Source organism: Hemibagrus wyckioides, linkage group LG29, assembly GCF_019097595.1.
Source record: "Hemibagrus wyckioides isolate EC202008001 linkage group LG29, SWU_Hwy_1.0, whole genome shotgun sequence".
NCBI classification, from domain to species: Eukaryota; Metazoa; Chordata; class Actinopteri; order Siluriformes; family Bagridae; genus Hemibagrus; species Hemibagrus wyckioides.
In genome coordinates, this window is record NC_080738.1 from 3415314 (window position 1) to 3429435 (window position 14122).

Here is a 14122-nt window from a genome sequence, read left to right on the forward strand (position 1 = left end):
TGATCTACCAACATGGGGCTACACACACACACACACACACACACAGTCAAACACACTTCAAAGCATTGGGAATTGCATTTCATTGGGCCTCCAGACAAAACAAAAGCTATGAGATATGCCTTTGCCAAATTGGGGACAAGATAACAATTAAAAAAAATGAATTTATAGCATCCTTGGGGCATTTCCCATTTCACTCTGAGACAGCAAAATGAAGAGGACCTACACTGCATTACAGGCCCTTGACCTCATTTTTGACCCTGTGGAGGAGGAGAGAGATGAGGCAGAACCTGCAGAAGAGGAGGAGGAGGAAGTGTCAGAGGGTGATGAAGAGGAGCCTCCTGAAACTAAAGATATTGTCCAATCCAAAGATGGAAATATTCTCTGGTCCTCCATTCCTCCAAGCAAACAACGCCATATGTTGGGGGCAGAGCAGGAGAGGAGGGCCAACAAGGTATGCTGTCTCATGCTTTGAGGTGTTTATGTCAGAGGAAATTGAAAAGATAGTGATAGTGATAGAAATGACCAACAAGGAGGGGTGTCGTGTATATGGTGACAGTTGGAACGAAAATAGATTAAAAAAAAAAGATCAACAGGGAAGTCTGAGTCTGTTGATTCTTGCTGGGGTCTACCGGTCCAGTAAAGAGGCTACGTCCAGACTGTGGCATGTTCAGATGGGGAGGGCAATTTTTTGCTGCTGAAGACATTCCACCTCATTTCGATGATCGCATCACCAGACCAGCGCGCCATGCCAGAGACAAACTGGCTGCCATCCGACAGGTCTGGGATAAGTGGGTGTGTCGCCTGCAGCTAATGTATAATCCCGGCACTGATGTGACAGTGGATGAGAGCCTGGTCCCGTTCAGAGGTCGATGTGGATTCAAACAATATATGGCAAGTAAACATGGCAAGTATGGAATCAAAATCTGGGTAGCCTGTGATGCCCAGACTAGCTACGCCTGGAACATGCAGCTGTACACTGGGAAACCTGCGGATGGCCAGCCAGAGAAGAATCAGAGCCAGCATGTGGTTCTCAAGGTGACAGAGGGTTTTCAGGGACACAGCATCTCTTGTGACAACTTTTTCACATCCTATGTCATGTCCTTGGCCAGGAGGTGCTAAGGAGGAAGCTGGCCATGGTGGGAACCGTGAGAAAGAACAAACCAGAGCTTCCCCCTGCACTGCTGGCGACAAGAGAAAGGGCCACATTCTCCTCCCAGTTTGTGTTTACTGACACGCATGCTCTTGTCTCCTACTGCCCCAAAAAGAGAAGGAATGTGCTTCTCATGAACACTCTGCATCGGGACACTGCAGTTAGCACCACAGAGGACAAAAAGTCCCTGATCATCCTGAGATCATCAACCCTCTCCTAAGACGATGCCAGGTTCTTCCCCGCATGCCAGCCTCTTCCAGCTTGGTCATGGAAGTTCAGCAGGGTGCATAATTTCATGTAAATGTGTTTTATTGTTCATAAATTAAGTTTGTAAAAAAAGCATAAGTGTTTATTTACATGAAATTATGCCATATTTTAGAGTGGTGTGTATGTGTGTGTGTGTGTGTGTGTGTGTGTGTAGCCCTGCTGGGCAAAAGGCAAATCACAAGTGTAAAATGTTCACAAAGGTGTAGTTGACCACACAGAATGGTAACCATTGTAAAAATAATTCAGAATTCTGAATTTCTGATCTCGGTCTCTCTTTCTCGTCTTGCTCTTCCCATCAGAGTTCACACACTTCAGTAGCAGGTTTTAGTGTCCAGAAGACTCCTGAGCTGATAAGAGAAAGGAAAAATGGACTGAAGTTTAATATCAGAGTCTTACATAACTGAGACACATTTCTGTTTTTCTGTTCTTTACAATCATATTAATCAGGTCTACTCGCTGTCTAACCTGGACTCTGTCCTGAACTGCCCCCAGTAAACCACTCGTGCCTGGCCAAGAGCTCGAATGTTGGGCGTGTTTCAGGGTTTAAATCCAGACACCACATTAGCAGCTGGAAGCACTCTGTTGAGATAAAAATGTATAAAAATAAATCAATAGTTCAGTTTAAGGTCATTTTGCTCTATTTAGCATATTTAGTTTATTGTGCATGTTTCTGCATCGACTCACCTTGAGACACGTCAGGAAGTGCATTCAGGTACCCATAATTGATGTCTTGTTCTATATCAATGAAGGGGATTTGTCCACTGAGGAAATGATACAGAAGAATGCCCAGACCCCAGATGGTGGCAGGAACACCCATGTACTCTCCACGGAACAGGCACTCAGGAGGTATAAGGAATATAGTGCCTGAGTGCAAAAGAGAGAAAGAACACCAAGAGCAATGTCACAAAATCGTTTTAAAAATCTTCTCCTCTGCATTCCTTCTGATTGTTTCTTGTGTAATTACCAAAAAAATGTTTGCTGGGAGTGTCCTTCAGCAATTCCCCACAGCCAAAATCAATCAGTTTCACTTCCAGGGTTTCGGGGTTGATGATGAGATTCTCGGCCTTGATGTCTCTGTGTACCATTCCACGTTCACAGCAGTGACGAGCCGCCCGAATCACCTGCACCATGATGTCTCGAGCCTGTGCTTCAGACAGGGAACCTCCCTGAAGCTCCATGAATTCCAAGAGGTCCATACTGGGACTGGGCCGTTCCATGATCATGACGAACTGATGGCCCATGTCAAACCACTCCAGTAACTCCACAACGTTGCTACAGACAGGTGGCTCAGACACCATTCTCATTAGCGCCACCTCTGAGGGCAGCTCCTCCGTCTCTCCGGGCTAAAATGAGAACAGACATGGGCTGGATGTCAATACATCTAAAGTGTGCTAAGCAGAAATGTTCCAATGGTAAAGGTTTGGACTGCTAGATCAGTTCTTGTGTTCCTGTAATATCTATGATAAACGACAGGTAATGAAATGATGTCCTGTATGTGAGGAGGAATATATTTTACTACAGTGAATTAGAGTAACTTTACTTACCATTTTCATAGTTGTGGTAAATCCGGACTTCTTGACGACCTTAACAGCGACCTGTTCACATATACAGGAAATAATTAGTCAATTCTAAAAGGCATCATTTTTTCTGATTAGCTTAATTAATACAAATTCACAGCAATTAACATGTATCAGCAAAAACCTTTCTTTTTTTACAAACTTTACCTTTTTATCATCTGCGATCCGGACCGCTTTGAAGACAAAGCCGAAGCATCCGTTCCCCAGCAGATCTCCCAACTGGTACCGCGAAGAAAGCAAAGCTGTTAAACAGACAATAATTTAGTTGATTAAAATTGAATGAGGAAAGATAGAGCATCGAGCTCAGTGTCTTCTCTTGCAGTAAAGAATGAGACTTGTGGTGTCTGTGGTTATTAGATTACAGAATGGTTCTTTTGGTAGCTTTTCCTGGAGTATGTTAAAGTACCTAAAGTACATAGTACAGTCTTGACATTAAAAATAGAGAAATGATCAGAAATCATCATGTTGTTGTGGACTGAGTTTGTACTTCCAGCTTCCACAATACAAATAGTTTATAAGGTTCAGTTTAGTTTTTGTCCACATGGTGGAGTGTAACATACCTTCCAGTTCAGCAAGCTGCTCCGGACCAGGAGGCTGGAGTTCAGGGATCGGCTCATTCGGGGGATCATGTTTTAACTCCTGAATCTCAGAGACTCTGAATCTCTGGCTGGTAGACACCATGTGCTGCTCTGGGTCATCACTGACATTAGCGTTTGCTAATGTAGTTCTGTGCAGCTGCCGGAGCGCTAGCAGCCACTCAGGTTCTTCTGAATTTTTATTTTGCAGTTTGCAAGACAGCTACAAGACAGACAAGGAAAGTAGATTGGTGATGAGGGCGACGCTTTGCATTTAAAACCTAGAAACTGTTTCACAATGAGGAATAATCTTACTTACCAAAAGAAGGTGTTCAATCAAGCTCCTTGTGACTCTGTCGGGGAAAGTGATGACTGCCCTAGTGATGACCTCACAGTATTTAAAGCTTAATTCAGGTGAACCGAAAAAAAGATTTCTGCTGGCCACACACAACTTGAAGATCTAAGAGCGACAAGAAATTCATTCATTCTCAGTCTATTAGTTAGTTTTGACTGATCAGTGTCCATGACAAAATAAAAATGGATAAATTCCAACCTGGAAGCTTGGCTGGGCCTGTCCTGAGGTCAGCCACAGCACGTATTCATACATCTCAGTTCTCATGATGGGATTGACGAAGACCGTCAAGCCAAATGGCACACTGGAACAAACAGAACAATGTGTCAGTCACAAATCTGGAGAAAAACATCTCTCTCTCTCACACACATGTACAATACCTGTCGTATCCGATCAACTGGAAGTGTCTACGCGACCCCAGCTCCAGTTTCGCCACCACGTAGCAGATATGCGCCGGGTAGATCAGATTTCTGGAGGCTGCAGATACATGTGAGGATCAGGTCACAGTGCAGTTACATTCATGACACATCATGATATGATAATTCTAGAAAAATACTATTACTGTGTATCCATACCGAGATCATCTCCCATCTTAATCACAGCCTCTCTGTGCTCGTCATCCGGTGCAGCGGAGAACAGAAGTCGAGCCAGAGGAAGGCACCACTCCTTCCATCTCTGAGCGTCTTTGACCTGTAGCAGACATTGTCATGATGGTCAGCAGGATACTGGCAAAAACACTGCAAAATTACACCGACACATACAGACAGATGCTGATACTGGTGTGTGTGATCTGCTTACTTTATCTAGTTTCTTCCGGAGCAAGCCGTAGCCTTTCAAGAGGACGGCTGCGACTTCGCACATCATCACTTCCTGTAAAAGAAATAACGTTAGCCATCACGGCTATTGTAGGTATCGGGGATGTAGCTTAACGAACTACGACACTTACTCCATTTTGACGGCAGAACAATTCCATTATATTCCAGAAGAAATAGCTTTCTGCTTGGTTGGGAAGATGACTGTTAAAGAAACAGTTATTTGCTTGGAGCTGGATAAAGTAAATCAGAGTCTCCTTCTCCACGGCATTGCTGCAACACATGTTGAAACAGCTGCTTTATTTGGATTACTCTGCACACATATTAACCTCCTGATGATATGGTTTACAATTAATGTCCAATTTCTGTGTGCTGTATGAACGGAGTAAGAGAGACTCACCTCATAAGGGGGAAAAGATGTACAGGATTGTATTCACTGGGTTCAGGTTTGTGCTCTGTGTTGTTCCCTGCAGTGAAAACCAAAGTTAGAGCTACAGAGTAATGCCATGTCTCTATGCTCATGTGAATGTTAGGTATTTTAAAGCATTGTACACTCTCTATACATGATGAAAAACTACAACCTTCAAATGATAATGTTCCTCCAAACACTGTGCCTCAAATGATCACTTTCTGTTTGTCATGAAATGGTGTATCATGTATAAACTAATCTGAAGCCCTGAGCCACATTCAACAATCTCCACAACCTGTGTGTGTGTGTGTGTGTGTGTGTGTGTGTGTGTGTGTGTGTGTGTGTCCTACCTAAACTGGAGGGAACTGTAGCAGGAACCTGTGTGTCCAAAGGCTTAAGAATATCTGTCATTTTTATTTTTATTCAGATTCTGAAAAAGAAAACAGGAAACAGTGATTTTATGGTTATTTCGTGTTATTTTTTAAAACATTTCCACGTTTCTCTAAAACAGAAAGCTAAGTGTTCAGGAGAGAGATAATAAAAAATCCCGGTTCTGTCCACCGGAGGTCACTTTCACCTGGATGTAAAATGAGTTTGTTAAAAATGACCCTGTTCTGGTGTGTGTTATTTGCGGTGGTCTAATCTTCCTCCATTTTACACACAGCGCACGCGTTATAGCGGAATGTCACAAAATGGCGGTAGGATCGCGTAACCATAGCAACGCTTTATAAACCTCGCTGTGATAGTTTTTGCGCTTCGTAATTGTGTTACGAAAAAACTAATATTTACAGTATCTAGTCGTGTTTCTTACATTTCTTATCTATAACGTTTTCCTGATCCTCGTTAAAGCTATGAAAGCAGTGATTTAGCCTAGACGCTGTAAAAATCCCACGGAAATTAGCATTAGCTCAAACACACTGTACTGGACAGTGACGGCCAGCGTGAAAGAGAAACTGACCGTTTGAGGTGAAGAAATAACTCGATATTTTGTGTGAATTCAGTTATAGATAACATTTCTAATCAGACAACCCGAAAAGTCAACTTACCTCTAGCTTGTGATGTGTGTCTGAGGATAAGTTCTAAAACGTAGCTAGTTGTCGTAGAAACAGAAAAAGAAGCTCTGTGACGTCATGACGGAGATTCGGGGGGGGGGGCTGGAGCTGATTATACACACTTTTTACAGTGAACTTTTATTTAGTATAAAACACATACAAACAGTACTATATTATTATTATTATTATTATTATTATTATGTAAACATTGTACAGAAATGCTAGACTGTTAGCATGGTTTAGGAGAATACTCCTTCTTGGAGCCCAAACACAGATTTATACGATCCTTTCTGCAGAATAGTTCATGTTATGAAATAAATAAAAAAAGCAGCATTCACTGATCAGCCATAACATTATGACCACCTGCATAATATTGTGTTGGTCCGCCTTTTGCTGCCAAAACAGCCCTGACCCATCGAGGCATGGACTCCACTAGATCCCTGAAGTTGTGCTGTGGTATCTGGTATGTGCATGTGGTACCTTTACGTCCTGTAAGTTGTGAGGTGGGGACTCCATGGATCGGACTTGTTTGATGCACATCCCACAGATGCTGGATTGACTTGAGATCTGGGGAATTTCGAGGTAGAGTCAACACCTCAAACTGGTTGTTGTGGTCATTAAACCATTCCTCAACCATTTCTGCTTTGTGTCACGGAGCATTATCCTGCTGAAAGAGGACACAGCCATCAGGGAATACCATTTCCATGAACATGTTCTGTAACAATGCTTAGGTAGGTGGAACGTGTCAAAGTAACATCCACATGGATGGCAGGACCCAAGGTTTCCCAGCAGAACACTGACCAAAGCAGGACACTGCCTCCACCGGCTCGCCTTCTTCCCATAGTACATCCTGGGGCCATGTGTTCCCCAGATAAGAAACACACACACCCGGCCATCCATGTGATGTAAAAGAAAACATGATTCATCAGACCAGGCCACCTTCTTCCATTGCTCCGTGGTCCAGTTCTGATGCTCACGTGTCCATTGTTGGTGCTTTCAGTGGTGCACAGGGGTCAGCATGGGCACCGTGACTGGTCTGTGGCTCTGCAGCCCCATACACAACAAACTGTCCTGCACTGTGTATTCTGACACCTTTCTATCAGAACCAGCATTAATTTCTTCAGTAGTTTGATCAGCAGTAGCTCATCTGTTGGATCGGATCACACGGGCCAGCATTCACTCCTCACATACGTCAATGAGCCTTCACCCATGACCCCGTCTCCACCACTGTTCCTTCCTTGGACCACTTTTGATAGATACTGACCACTGCAGACCAGGAACACCCCACAAGAGCTGCAGTCTGCACCCCACTGAACTGCTCTCAGTGCTCAGAATGTTATGCCTAATCATTACAGATACACGTCTTCAGTTCAAGTTCACATCACATATCAGAATGAAGAAAAATCTCTGTGACTTTAAACGGCACATCTTCAAGATTCAAGAAGCTTTATTGTCATTTCAACCACATATCTGACGCAGTACATAGTGACATGAAACACCGTTTCTCCAGGAGCTGGTGCTACAGAAACATACAAAATAAAGATCAAACACAAACAACAACACAGAGCTAGGACAGAAGTTTGTCCAAGCCACATAAAGTGCACAGTGTGCAGCTAGGTGCAAACAGAGCAAAGACAAGACAGAGCAGAAACAATAAGTACAAAAAGACAACACAGAAAAACAGGACACTAGCGCTGAAAAAGAGAACATGTGCAATGAAATGTAAATGAAATGAAATAAAATGAAATGATGTACAACTTTGAGACCTGACATGTTGTGCAGAAATACAGTAGCAGCGGTTGAGGTAGTGCAAAATAGAAATAAATATAAATATAAATATAGCAGCAGATGTAATAAACACAAGGGGTGAGGTACTGCAATAATTATTGAACAATATAAGTTGTGTGCGTGTCCACACAGGTGAGAGAGTGTGTGTGTGTGTGAGAGAGAGAGTTTTGTACAGTTCAGTCCTGGGTGTTGAGAAGCCTGATAGCTTGAGGAAAGAAACTGTTACACAGTCTGGTTGTGAGGGCCCGAATGCTCCGGTACCTCTTTCCAGATGGCAGGAGAGTGAAGAGTGTGTGTGTGTGTGTGGTGTGTAAGAGTGTTTGTGTGTGAGGGGTGTGTAAGAGTGTGTGTGTGTGAGAGGTGTGTAAGAGTGTGTGTGTGTGTGTGTGTGTGGGGTGTGTAAGAGTGTTTGTGTGTGAGGGGTTTGTGGGGTGTGTAAGAGTGTGTGTGTGTGAGGGGTGTGTAAGAGTGTGTGTGTGTGTGAGGGGTGTGTAAGAGTGTGTGTGTGTGTGAGGGGTGTGTAAGAGTGTGTGTGTGTGTGAGGGGTTTGTGGGGTGTGTAAGAGTGTGTGTGTGTGTGTGTGGGGTGTGTAAGAGTGTGTGTGTGTGTGTGTGTGGGGTGTGTAAGAGTGTGTGTGTGTGTGTGTGGGGTGTGTAAGAGTGTGTGTGTGTGTGTGTGGTCATCCACAATGTTGTTAGCTTTGTGGATGCAGTGTGCAGTGTAAATGTCCGTGATTGAGGGGAGAGAGACTCTGATGATCTTCTCAGCTGTCCTCACTATCCCCTGAAGGGTCTTGTGATCTGAGACGGTGCAGTTCCCAAACCAGGCAGTGATGCAGCTGCTCAGGACGCTCTCGATGGTCCCTCTGTAGAACACAGTCAGGATGGGGGGAGGGAGATGCACCGACAAAAAATGCCCTTCTTGAAACAAGCTAAAACTCTTAAATTTAGTTAAAGTTTACTAAAAACAAGCAAAAAAATCTGCAAATGGAGTAAGAAAAACTGGCTTGATAAGAATTCTTAAAAATAGCAAAATTATCTAATCACTAATAAACACAATAGGACCTTAACACTAGACAAATATGCTTAAAACTCTTAAGTTTTTTTTCCTTTTATAAGAACTGCATATTAAGTCATTTTAGTAAAAATCCCATTAAACAAGAATCTGACCTAAAATCTAGTCAGTAAAAATACAGTTGGGTCTTAAAGTAGACAAATATGCTTAAAACTATGCAGTTTTACCTTTTTATAGAATTAAGAATTATACATAATTCTAGTGAAGACTGCATTAAAACTAGAATTTTTAACCATATATTGAGCTTGCTTTGAGAGTTTTTTCTAAAATGTACAATAACCTAAAATGAGATGACAATTCTCAAAAACCTAAAAAAAAATTGTAAAAAATTAAATGAAGAAACAAACAACATAATCTATTTTGAGTACCTTTATTAAAAGATTACCCAAATGTTGCCACTTTAACAATTATCCAAGGCTGACAAAAAATACACTTGGGATAGGTCAGGTGAAAAGCATAGTAACAGGCCAGGAGATAGAATTTCTCAAATTCTACAACTGGAGTTGTACCTATAACCACCATGCAGTTGTCCTCACCAACCAGCACAACAGGACTGGAAAGCACACGCTGGTGGGCGTAGGTATCTGGATCCTCTGAGGGCTAGAAGACCAATAATATGATTTTATACTACAAACAGCATAAAAAGCAAAATATATTGTGCAGTGGGAATGATTAGTGAGACATCTGTCTCCAGTTTGAGTCGTAGCTCCACCTTGGTAAATATGAAGACATCGCAGACAACCACACTGCTCCAAATGTCCTTTAACAGATGAGTTTTACTCAGATATTCACATTACATGTAACAGCATTTACAATCTACAAAAGGAGTTGTTTGGGGTTTTTTTTTTTTGCCAAAGGCTGAGCATGTAGGTAATTTTATCAGGTTATTTTTAACACTGGGTGAGCAATTTGAGTAGCCAAATCTTGTTTTTAACCCATTATTTAATTATTGAAAGTGTAGGCCTCTTAAACACCTGCTAATTAGATAACACTACAAAAGCAAAACTCACCATAAGAACATGAAAAAGAGCCTCACTGATTGGGCCCCTTTTCTTGGGTGCTGCAGAGCCGGATGGGAAGAGCAGTGGCAGGGCGGTAAAAACAGCAATGGCATGTTCAACTAGTTGAAACAAACACATTATAATGATAAAATATGAATATAACACTTTTTTATATTTACTAACAGTAAATCAGTAAATGCTTTATGCATGTTGACAAATCAACATGTTTACAGCATTTAACCAGTAAAACACTTATATTTATTATAATCTATAATAATAATTATAATGTCATCAATTATAATATTTCACAATAATAAATTAAACAGTACAAATGCTCACTGTAGAGTTCATAATGAAATAACTAATGTTACTGTAATCATCATAAATATAAAAACGTATGTTGCTGCTGACAAAGATCTAGGCTACAAGCATTGTAAAGATACAGATGACTAATGCCAAATAATACAAGTTTATTATAAAGTGTTAATGATAAAATAAAGCAGTAGAAGTGATTGTTCAGTTGAATTGGCCTGTATGATCTCACAAAGAGGTTATATTTAAATAATAAGCTGCTTTTAATAAATAAGAATAATAAAAAAAATACAAAATAATACTAAATAGTACTACCACAAGATGGAGAGCAAAATGGGACAGAATGAAATCTCATTATTGAACAGATCTCAAAAAAGAGACTGAACTTTGTAAAATGTTCAGCTGATTTCATTTGTTTGCAGGAACGGGTTTCCAGTGGGAAACATATTCGATTAAAACTCGATTTCAAACAAAGAATGACCAACAGAGTGAATTAATAAAATTTCAACAACTTTGAACAAATGACTAACCTTTTAAAGTGGAAACTGCAGCATCATCGAGCTCCTCCATGGTGAGAATCTGGCAGGAGGAAATGCCTTTTCATAACTAGCACGTTAGCGCACTGCTCGCACATGCGCAGTACAAAACGTCATCCCGTCACTGAATCAATGCACTGATGAGAAGTTGGGATAATTATATCCAATACCCAAAAGCATGCAATTACTGTACTGTAAATCAGTGAATCTGAGTTCAATGTGGGTTTATTATCAGTAATGTAATGAAGGTAATCATTAAAAAACTGACTGCTGCTGAGTTTGCAGATTGGGTCGATGTGGTCCAAGCTCCTTGATTCTTTTCTTTTCTTCATCCGAACTCCTTGTGAAAGTTTATTTTTGTAAAGACAGAACCGAATTTTCTTTCATCTCGAGATATTTCGCTTGCTTCCATATTAATCAGTACCTGTCCGTTAACTGACCATCTGCTGCGCGGTAATGAGACTCGTTGAGAATGGTCCAATCACATGAGGCCAAAATATATAACAATAATATTGATTCGCTAACAACAAAAGTGGGCGGGTCCGGAGCGCAGAGTGCTGCGGCCTGAGGAAAATTCGAAACAAGCCAATCAGAGCTCAGCCTCAGGTCACATGCTTTTCAAAACTTTACGTACGTAATAAATCAGAATGGAACACCTTTTCATGAAGTGTTTATGTTCACAGAAATTTGTCTTACTTCAACAGACAAAAATTAAATACTTAAATCTTTGTCTTTACTAAAGATTCTTGAAATTGGAATTTTTAGGTGTGGTCTTATTCTTAAATCTAGCACAGCAATCTAACTCAATATGAACAACAGGTTGCACTTTATAGCTGTCACATGTTTCTAGTAAAATGGAGATTAAAATGAGTTAAAATTTACTTGGTAAGACCGATCAAGTCAAAATTTATTGGACTAAGATTTATAATCTAATGTGCAATATGTTTTATAAGACTTTTTATCTTTCATGTCAAAAACAAGACATATTTTCTAGAAATAAGACTTTTTTTACTTTCTTAGATTTTAGTTTTTGCAGTGTGGGCTTTCCTCAGCCTCCTCAGGAAGTAGAGGCGCTGCTGGGCTTTCTTGGTGATGGAGCTGGTGTTGAGTGACCAGGTGAAGTTCTCTGCCAGATGAACACCAAGGAATTTGGTGCTCTTGCTGATCTCCACAGAGGATCCGTCGATGAACAGTGAAGAATGGTCACTCTGTGCTCTCCTGAAGTCAACAAGCATCTCTTTAGTCTTGTCGACGTTCAGAGACAGGTTGTTGGCTCTACACCAGGCTGTTAGCCGCTGCACCTCCTCTCTGTATGCTGACTCGTCGTTCTTGCTGATGAGACCCACCACGGTCGTGTCATCGGCGAACTTGACTTCAGGGGTTTCCACACACCACACTCTCTCTAGAGCTTAAACACAATAGGAGCAGTGGGTGGATTTAATACTAAATTGTGCCCTGTGTGTGTGTGTGTATGTGTGTGTTTGTGTGTGTGTGTGTGTGTGTGTGTGTGTGTGTAGCACTGGGGTTTCATCCAGAGTGTATTCCTGACTCGTTCACTCTGCAACCCTGATGAGCATGAAGCACGTGCAGAAGATGAATAAATCTTCTGCACAGCCAGATGTTAAATGAGAAATGCCAGCTGTTGACTGGCTCGGAGTGAGGACAAAGGACAGAGGACAAAGTCGAGGTTAGACAGCGAAGATGCAGTAGACCTAATTAATATGATCTTAGACATGCTGTAATGCTGTAATAGTCTAGATTGTGTGATTGCACTGGATCACTATCGAGTTCTGTAACAGACAACTTGCTTGTGGTTTTCTTTCCTTTTCTATTCTAATATCTGTTTTGTTTTGCATTGCAGATTCCTCCTCACTGTAAGCCCTAACACTTCTATTAACTTTTAAACAATATCAGTATAGGACTTAAAACTTGGCATTTAGTTAACACAACAAGACACTTTTGTGTTCTGTTAATGAGTAAAGAGGTTTTAATTTTATTGGAATAGAATTATTTGAGTAAACAATACCCATTAAATAATCATTTATGAGTGTCCAGTCATATGTAGCGTCTGACGTCATCATCTTTGTCACGTCTGACATCTTCCTGATCATGATGAGAGTCTTTAGCCTGCTGACAACTCCTCATACACTTTGGATGAAGAGGGTTTATTCTCTGATATAAAGCATGTGTGCACACAGGTGACATCCAAACAACTGGATGCATACCTAACATGTACAGCTGAAGGTATGACTATGCTGACATCTTATCCAGCCTTATCCAACCTGTCACTTAAGCTGGACACAGCCCTCCCTGCCTCAGAGGCCTGTGAGAGACTTTTTAGTGAAGCTGGATTGATCTTCAGCCCAAGAAGGGGAGCAATTAATTGGCATAACTTTGAGAACCAGCTTCTACTTAAGATGAACAAGGACTTTTTTAAGTTTGACTTATTTGACCATGGTACAATTTCTCTCTACTAGTGAGTCTGCTGGGCACCAACACCTCCCTCTGCAACTGGATCCTGGATTTCCTGACTGGGAGACCACATTTACTCCACACGCTGCATCCTCAAAGCAAACAGCATTGTGGACGACCCCACACACCCAAACACACACTCTTCACCCTTCTGCCATCCGGAAAGAGGTACTGAAGCATTCGGACCCACACAACCAGATGGTTGAACAGCTTCTTCCCTCAGGCAAACAGGTATCTCAATAGAGATCTGAACTGAGCTGGACACACACACACACACACACACAAAATTGATCTTGTTTACATGTGCAGGTCTATATTGAGAACTTATATTAATTTAAGGTTCCACTTGAATACAAAGTGTTCTCCTGAGTCTGATCCTAAACCTGTGTCCCAACTCACAGGCAGTGAAGTGATTCAGATTCTGATCCGTTCCAGTAAACTGCTTCCTTGTGAATGACACGGACTTCCACAAAGATGCAGCAGTTTTCTTTAACATGTGAATGAACATGATTTGGGTCTAACACTGGGCTCCAGTCTGCTCCATCATGTAGGACTTAAATTAAGTTGTTGAGATTGAATTGTTCATTAAATTGAATTGTTGAATGTTTTCCTTGCAGTAACTTCCTGTGTTCAGCTCCACACCCAATACTGCAGCACCTGAGAGACAGGAAGTGATCATGTTACTGAGACAGAACAGTTACTGCTTCAGAAAGGTTTGTGATCAAACACACCTCAAACACCTGAA

General features: G+C 41.4%; 1 protein-coding gene across 1 annotated transcript; it reads right to left on the minus strand.

Moving 5' to 3' along the window:
- Positions 1–26: 26 nt before the first annotated feature.
- Positions 27–4782, minus strand: LOC131348862 (serine/threonine-protein kinase pim-1-like). The gene is made up of 12 exons (XM_058384052.1): positions 4720–4782; positions 4497–4611; positions 4302–4398; positions 4123–4225; positions 3889–4029; positions 3555–3792; positions 3142–3236; positions 2962–3012; positions 2382–2760; positions 2102–2281; positions 1883–1996; positions 27–1764 (listed from the first exon to the last, which is right to left on the minus strand). Exons 1-12 carry the CDS (start codon positions 4780–4782, stop codon positions 1742–1744), a joined length of 1599 nt encoding a protein of 532 aa, XP_058240035.1. The 3' UTR covers positions 27–1741.
- Between the last annotated feature and the right edge of the window lie 9340 nt (positions 4783–14122).